The following is an 8,794-nucleotide window of genomic DNA, read 5'->3' on the forward strand; positions in this document are numbered from 1 at the left end:
ACACAGTATAAATACTGCCACTATTACCAATCTCAAGCTACCAACATGATGCCATTGAATACATGTTTGGGAAAACATAGATAGGTTCTTTCATTATTAGATAAGAGCAGGCTCTATCACCTCAATGGACCCACATTTTCCTCCTTCTTCTTTCCTCCTCCTCCTCCTCTTCCCCCAACTCACATTCCTCTAGGGATTTTCCATTATCCTGTCTGTGAAGACAGTAACATCTTCATTGAGGGGTAGAGGTTGCAGCTCTTGTCATTGTTCTAATTAGAATGAGTTGCCAGTTCACCTTTGATTGGCAGCTTCTCACCCTGGCCCAGATGCCCATCCTCTTGTGCCCCATAGGAGTAGATAACATGCATCAGCTTATCAGTGAGCTTTGTTCTCTCTGGAATCCCTTTCTCTAGTCTACCACCTTCAAGAAGATATTAGAAGGCATAATTTGTTTCTTTCCTTCACAGGAAACCCTAAGCATGGGTAGGAGCATACAACGAGATGCCCATACAAAAAATACCAGATACATCTTAGGTACACTTGAATTGATGTGAAGTGTCCATGGCTAACAATGAATCTTTGCTCCATTTTGTAGACTATAAGCTCTCTAAGGACAAGGTAGAGACCATATCTCATTAATTATTGTACTCAGTATCTCAGGAAATAAATTATTAGATAATGTGATGGTGGCCTCAGCTACTGGCAGTCTTTCCCTTGAGCTCTGCAAATGCAGCAAAGTACTGAGCTCAAAGGGAAGATTCAGCCAACAAAATACTACACAAGTAATGCTCAACACAGACAACATGTTAGTTTAAATGTATTTACTTCATAACATGATAGATTTTCTCCAAAATGGTGAGGCACAAATACTACTACATGAATATAACCAAGGTGTGGAAATAGTATTACTTGCTTGAGTATCATTTTTGTATGTAGTACAACTAAATGTCTCAGATTGATTAGGACTGTAATCTAGACAACTTCTGATGTCTGTGAACCTTTCTTCTTCCATGTATTTTGCCCATCAGCAAGAAGAAAGGTAAAACAGGGCAGATTATTATGTAGCAGCTATTTAATAGACAAATAAGTGTAAGTTGATGGAGAGCAGTAATGTTCCTTAATACAGACACTTGCACTTGGTAGACAGATTCACCCAAGTTTGCATATTATAATTCCAGCCACCACACAGTGAGTGAGTGACTGTTTCTCACAATATCACTAACTCTAAGTCTCTGTCTCTCATCACATCCTATATTGTCACACCACCCCTGAGCCCTAGGGGACATGATGCCTACCCGATCCTGCCGGCTGAGAGAAGGATGGTATATTTTCTTACATTAGTCAGGTGAGACAAAATTTGAAGCTTTCAAACTGAAACTTTTACTAACCAACTGAATGAAAAGAAAGTCAAAAGAATAAAAGTGTGGAATTCAGTGAGCACAGATAAAAGTAGCTTCAACAATCTCAGTAATGAGACTTTTACCACATGGGGGAGCTCATTCTAGCATGGTTAAACTAATTGTCAGACAGTGCTGACTTACATTGAGTGAAAAATCCGTGAATAATTAGGTGAATAACTTTCATCCATCTGGCATCATCAGTCTGCCTTATGGAACATAAAGTATTTTATATACAACTATGTTATCCACCTTAAGTCTTTTGAGGTCAGATATCCAGTTTCTTTCATCATTCTTCTGATAATGTAGTTTCTAGAATGTATGAATCTGGTCAGCTCCATCTGAAGTGCTACAATTTGTTAATATTCCTCTAAACTGTGACCAAACGGATCAAAGATTTTTCAGGTGAGCAGGATCAATGTAGTTCCTCTCATTTTTACACACATTCTGCCAACACAACCTTAACTTACATTAGTTTCATTAGCAACCATTTTTTATTGCTTATATTTAGTTGCCTTTCAAGGAAAATGTCAGGGATGCTTTCTGAGAAAGAATAGCAGACCCTGACATCCAGGAACTGTCCCGGTACTATCAGGTCAAAATTCTATAGATAGGCCCAATACCCCAACTTTGGTTTCCGATATCATTCTCCAATAAAATGAGCCAGGGCTTCTTGGAGAAATGGCTAATTCTAAGGCTGGCGCAGAAATATATGAGTCTGGAGCATCTTACTGAGCTCCCAGTGGCCAAAGCTGGAATGATTTGAACAAATCAATAATGTAGTGTTGAATTATAAACCAAAATATAAACAAATGTTCATAAATCCATACTGATATAAATAAATGATGAAAGGAAGGAAAAAAGGAAGGAAGGGAGAGAGAAAGTGGGGGAAGCCTCCATACAAAGAATTCTAAATGATTTATGTAGATATTCCCTCCTCAAGAAGGTAGAAGATAACTACCCATTCTCAAGTATGGGTTATGCTTAGTGACTTCTTTCCAGAGGATGTAATATAGAAAGAAAGTGGTAAGAAACTTTACAATGAAGAAAACTGGCAAACACTACCTTAGCCAAGGTTAAACACCACCAATGGCAAGTCACGTCAATGACATGTGCCTTTGATATGACGTGTTGAGTATGATACTTTACCTCTGTGGTCTTCATCCCAAAAACCTATAATCCCAGTCAAACAAAGACATCAGGCAAACCCAAATTGAGGGGCATTTTGCAATATACCTGACCAGTATTCAAAATTGTCAAGGTCATCAAAAACATGGTCTGAGACATCGTCACAACCCACAGGAACCTCAGAAGACATGACAACTCAGTGTAACGTGGGATCCTGGAACAACAATAACAAAAAAGGAGCTTAGGGAAAAACTACTGAAATCTGAATAAAATAGGAAGTTTAGTTAATATTGTATTGGTTTCAGTGTATTAGTTGTGACATATATAATGTTAAGATATTAACAATAAGAATAAACATGGGGCCAGGCACAGTGGTTCAGGCCTGTAATCCCAGCACTTGGGAGGCTGACTTAGGCAGATCACTTGGGTCCAGGAGTTGGAGACCAGCTTGGGCAATGGAGTGCAATCCTGACTCTACAAAAAAATACAAAAATTATCTGGGAGTGGTGGTGTAGACCACACCCATAGTTCCAGCTATTTGGGAGGCTGAGGTAGGAGGATCAATTGAGCCCAGGAGGTTGAAGTTGCAGTGAGCCATGATTGCACCACTGACAGAGCAAGACCCTGCCAAAAAAAAAGAAAAAGAAGAAAAAAATGATGAGAGGTATATAGGAACTCTGTACCATCCTTGCAACTTCTCTGCAAATTTAAAACTTTTTTGTTTTTTTTTTTACAGTTTGGTATTTTTTTTACTATTATTATACTTTAAGTTTTAGGGTACATGTGCACAATGTGCAGGTTAGTTACATATATATACATGTGCCATGCTGGTGCGCTGCACCCATTAACTCGTCATCTAGCATTAGGCATATCTCCCAATGCTATCGCTCCCCCCTCCCCCCTTTGAAACTATTTTAAAATGAAAAGTTTATCAAATTTACAAGAAGAAAAACATTAAAAAGTGGGCAAAGGACATGAACAGACACTTTTCAAAAGAAGTCATACATGCAGCCAACAAGCGTATGAAAAAAAAGCTCAATATCACTGATCATTAGAGAAATGCTATCAAACCACAATGAGATACCATCTCACACCAGTCAGAATGACTGTTATTAAAAAGTCAAAAAACAACAGATGCTGGCGAGGTTGCAGAGAAAAGAGAATGCTTATACACTGTTGCTGGGAGTGTAAATTAGTTCAACCATTGTGGAAAGCAGTGTGGCAATTCCTCAAAGAGCTAAAAACAGAACTACTATTCGACCCAGCAATCCCATGACTGAGTATGTGCTCAGGGGAATATAAATCATTCTACCGTAAAGACACACGCACATGAATGTTCACTGCAGCACTATTTATAATAGCAAAGACATGGAATCAACCTAAATGCCCATCATGACAGACTGGATAAAGAAAATGTGGTCCATATACACCATGGAATGCTATGCAGCCATAAAAAGAATGAGATCATGTCTTTTGCAAGAACATGGATGGAGGTGGAGGCCATTATCCCTAGCAAACCAACACAGGAACAGAAAACCGAATACCGCATGTTCTCACTTAAGTGGGAGCTAGATGATGAGAACTCATGGACACAAAATGCGGAACAACAGGCACTGAGGCCTACTTGATGGTGGAGAGTGGGAAGAGGGAGAGGATCAGGAAAAATAACTATTGAGTACTAGGCTTAGTACCGGGGTGACAAAATAATCTGTACAACAAACCCCCGTGAAATGAGTTTACCTATAGAACAAACCTGCATGTGTACCCCTGAACCTAAAACAAAAGTTTAAAAAATAAACAAAATTAAAAGTTTATTTAAAGTTTAAAAAAGATTCTGGCCAGGCTTGGTGGCTTATGCCTGTAATCCCAGCACTTTGGGAGGCAGAGGCAGGTGGATCATCTGAGGTCAGGAGTTTGAGACCAGACTGGTGAACCTGGTGAAACCCTGTCTCTACTAAAACTACAAAAAATTAGCTGGGCATGGTGGCAGGTGCCTATAATCCCACCTACTTGGGAGGCTGAGGCAGGAGAGTCACTTGAACCCGGGAGGCGGAGGCTGCAGTGAGCCAAGATCACGCCATTGCACTCCAGCCTGAGCAACAAGAGCGAAACTCCGTCTCAAAAAAAGAAAAAATAAAGATTCGATAGAAACAGCAGAGGAACTTTAGACATAGATAATTATTATCCCTTGTATCATCTTATGAAGAAATATTTGTGGGGTCAATATTAGATCCTTTGCCACCTTTTTTCTCCTCAGCCTTAAGCTCTCTGAAAAATAATCGGTTATGAGCTAAGCCAAATGAGCTCAGCATAAACCCAAAGCTGTGAAACTGAATCTTTACCATGGTACCACTGCAAGAATTGGTGGTTTGTTTTTTAAAATGATCTCTAGACTGTCAAATGATTTTGAATAGGACAAAAGAGAAATACATATTGTCCCCATTCAGCTTCATTTTGACCACCTTCTTTTTTATCTTCTATTTTGATATCATAAAATTGCTTTTGAATTAGATCTTTCAGTCTATCCCTGCATTGTCCCACTTCAGTGTCAACTCTGTGAGTCAAAGATTACGTCTGGATTGTTCACTAATATACCCTAAAGCTTAATGAATATTTGTTGAATGAATGAATGATGAACAGAAAGAAAAAGTTTTTTTATATGCAGATGACACTATTTGTGCCAAAAACGGGGAGGAATTCACGGTATGTAATCACCATCAAAAAGCTTAAGATGAGTTGTTTTAAAACCAGATTGCCCAGTTTAGCAAATGTTCTTATTTTTAACCCAATGTAGTATGTAAATTCAATTAAAAGAACTAGAAAACCATTTTGCCATTAACTGGAAGACTAATTTTATTGATTTAAGCTAAAATGTTTATCATCGCTGCAATAAAATTGTCATGACAACTATGAGTGATTGAGGACAACTGGTTGAACAATTTTTTAGACTAAAATTACATGGTCTCGCTTTACAGCATTGAACTTTTGAGCTTCAATCATTTGCCCACAGACTGTAAAAGAGAACTGTTTTTTTTTTTTGAGGAAAACTGTAATACTGCCTCTAGGTACCACTTTGGCTCCTCTGCAGGAAATGAATTCTAGGTGGATAGCTGTCGGGTCATTTTTTTTTTTTTTAGACCAAAAGCAGTTTAATGATAAAGAACACAGATGTTCAATATGGAGATGAGAAAGGACAGGAAAGTTCTTGGCAAGATTAACTCAACTTTTTACTCCTGTCACATAAATGTGACTCCTCTCAAATGAATCATCACTTTTCGATTAGAGCTAAACAGTAATAAAGTGTCAATATGAAAATATGTTGAAATTTAAAAACTCGTATCAGACTAATTATTTGTCATATAAATTCCACAAATCAAAAGCTTAATGGACATAAAATCACTCATGTTTACACGCTGTCTGGTCATTTTTATGAGAACATTAATTAGCCCTACCCTCCAACCAGTTGATTTTCTGAGCTTAGGGATCCACCCTTAATTGGCAAGATAAGAAGTTTTCAATCTAGGAAATTATTAGCCCTACAATCTTATATTATCTGCTACTCATGCAAAATTGGTTATATGAAATAATATTACCGAACGCTATGAGGTCCTTTAATATTGAAAATTCCTAACCTGGGGTTTATGCAGCCCCCTGAAATTACATGCAAAATATAATTTTAAGAGTGTTTATATATAAAACCCCTAATAAACGGTCTATACATCATCAGAATTTGAAAGTGGTCAATAATGCAAAGAACGTCCCTCCTTTAATTCAGCTTATTCTTGGATCAAGTCAAACCATCAGGCAGTTCGTTACTTGTTCAGTATTATTTTAGCCGATTTTAAAACTTTTTATATTTGAGTTTGAGTGTACTGGAATCAGACTGTAAAGGAGAGAATCTGTCATTGTAAGGATACTTGAAACCAGTGTTGTAAACCATGGTAGCCACTGTGAAAACCTATGGGTGAGATTTTCATTGATTCTTTGTCCTGGAATAGGCTGGACCTCTGTTGAACATATGGTTTGGTTTTTCTTATAAGCATGTGAATCTTGAAACTGTTCATGTGTCCCTCTTCACTAGGAGAAGTGGGAAACAGACCAAATTTATAGGCACCCTTTATCAAAGGTATAGGCTTTTACGACATGCATTCAAAAAGTATTAATCTAAACCGTAACTCCATTGTATTACTTCCCTGTCTTCATGTCCCAATGTTCCAATTTCCTCCACTACTTCATGTTTTCCTTTTCTTCGGTATATTTCTTTAAAGCTTCACATCCTTTTTGAAATAAGGTGTGAGATATAAATAGGCAATATAAAAAAAAACTCAGCTAACACAAAAATTCTATCAAATTGTACTTTACTGAAATGAAGTTTCTTACTGTCTTTGTTTATTGTTCCTTTTTCAAAACAAAGACAATAAAAATGAGAACATAAAAAGGTTTTAGTCTTTAATGCATAGAAAAATACTTTAATATAGAAGATGGCTTGGTAATGAAATGTACATTTCAGAAACCACAAAATATACTACATTAAATATTACTTTTTAGGATAATACTGCCATTAGTTTTGGCACAGTTTAATAGTCAATATTAATATATAAGATACCTTATAAAATTGGTTACAATTTTATTCCATTGACTATTGTATCTAAAAAATATATCACATTTGCCTTTTAACTGATGTTTTCTTTAAAACAAAGACACTTTAAAAAGACACCTTCTAAGTAAAAAATTGAGAAGTTATCTGAAAATATTGGAATAATTCAATAGCAATAAGGCAATTACAACAAAAAACAACGTTTATCAGTATTAAATAATTTGTATAACTATGACAAGAAATATTTGACCTCATAAATACAAGTTTTCAGGTCGCTGTCATCTTGCTTGAGGTATTTTACATGTTTTCTCTTAAATGTAATACTCTCATTTTGTAAAATCTAGTCCTGTAAGATTTAAAAGAAGAAATTGTTAATATTCATTCCAATATGACTCTTAAATTTCCTGCTTTTATACAACCCTTTTGAAAAAATTAATTTCAAAAGCCTAAATACATGTCTGATGTTTAAAATTTCTTCAACAAATGTAATATGAATAATTACAGGGTTAAATGGCTTTCTTATGAACTATTCATGGGCAAACAAGGATAATTTTAATTATCTACCGAAGTGTATTATATTCCAAGATCATTTAAAATTGTAAGTCAGAGCTTGTGTGGTTTGTAAATAATATAAAATGAGTAAAAATGAGAATCAAAACCTATCATTTTAGGGAAAAAAACTAAATATGGTAAATTTGCTACCTTGTTGGATAACTTGAAAAAAATCAGAAGAATTAAATAGTGACTTTTAAAGAAAAGTAAACTGCTATTCTCTTAAATACACATTTAAATTACCTCCTGTTATTTTCTGTGGAAAATTATATTTGAGGGGCATCGCCTGTCTTCTGCCCATTCCATGAGATCTTGAAAGCAAGCAGTCTACATACATGTCCCAGAAATCCTGAGCTATGTTTAAGAAGACATTATAATGTCCAGGCCGCTGAGATTTTTGCAAGAACAACATGAAATTCCAAAAAGCATCCACATTGTGCTCTATCTTGAGTTCCTTGAGATCTATCAATGTCAAAGAGCAAGATTTCCAGCACTGGAGATCAATGTCTTTGGTGATTCCTGGGCTGATGCTGGCAAGCACTCCTTTTTGAAACTCAAAGTCAGCATTAACCAGATTGATCAGCATCATGCAGCCCAACTGTAGATAGAACCATCTTCTTGTAGCAAAACACATATTCTATACAGAAAAAAAAATGAGAGAGGGTATATTTAACTTAAAAAAGTTATTCAATCACTTGATCTAAAAAACTGTAAATACACATATATTTGCTTTTGATCAAGCCAAATCTGCTTACTAGGTATTCATTTTTTCTAAATTACTGATTATCACATCTTCCTTTAGGATATTACAGTTCCGGTTTGATTTCCAACGTTCTGATCAAGAGTCTTTGAAATGCAACACGTTTATGAAAATGCAAAGGTTCATTTCATCACAGACCTTTAAAACTGGCAGAAACCTTAAAGAGCTTATGCTCCAACCTTCTCCCTTTACTGATTAGATCATTAGTGATACGGTTCCGCAAGTCTTCAGACTCCTGACTGCCTATCCAAGACTCCTACCTACCACAACACATTTCAACTAAGTGGATCAAAATGCAGTCCTTTCTACGTGTAACATAGGAAGTATTTTGTTGTTGTTAATTGAGATATTATTAACCCA

General features: G+C 36.2%; 2 protein-coding genes across 8 annotated transcripts in view; one reads left to right on the forward strand and one right to left on the reverse strand.

The window, feature by feature from the left end:
- The window catches only part of CFAP69 (cilia and flagella associated protein 69), a 105,470-nt gene that overhangs the window by 72,777 nt on the left and 23,899 nt on the right, over positions 1-8,794 (forward strand). For 3 of the 7 annotated variants that reach the window (XM_008962050.5, XM_034964398.3, XM_063606294.1), the window contains one exon: positions 8,477-8,794. This exon is cut by the window's right edge. The exons of the other annotated variants lie outside the window; for them this stretch is intronic. In XM_008962050.5, coding sequence (XP_008960298.2) covers positions 8,477-8,633 — 157 coding nt within the window. In that variant the 3' untranslated portion in view covers positions 8,634-8,794. The remainder of the gene's footprint in view (positions 1-8,476) is intronic. 7 annotated transcript variants of the gene reach the window in all.
- On the reverse strand, positions 1,355-8,466 carry FAM237B (family with sequence similarity 237 member B). Its single transcript, XM_055114663.2, has one exon. The coding sequence runs from the start codon at positions 8,306-8,308 to the stop codon at positions 7,889-7,891; it is 420 nt and encodes a 139-aa protein (XP_054970638.1). The 5' UTR covers positions 8,309-8,466; the 3' UTR covers positions 1,355-7,888.

This window comes from Pan paniscus, chromosome 6 (genome assembly GCF_029289425.2).
Source record: "Pan paniscus chromosome 6, NHGRI_mPanPan1-v2.0_pri, whole genome shotgun sequence".
NCBI classification, from domain to species: Eukaryota; Metazoa; Chordata; class Mammalia; order Primates; family Hominidae; genus Pan; species Pan paniscus.

Excerpts from the sequence above, each read along its gene's own strand:
- FAM237B (XM_055114663.2), bottom strand. The coding sequence starts at position 8,308 with ATGTGTTTTGCTACAAGAAGATGGTTCTATCTACAGTTGGGCTGCATG.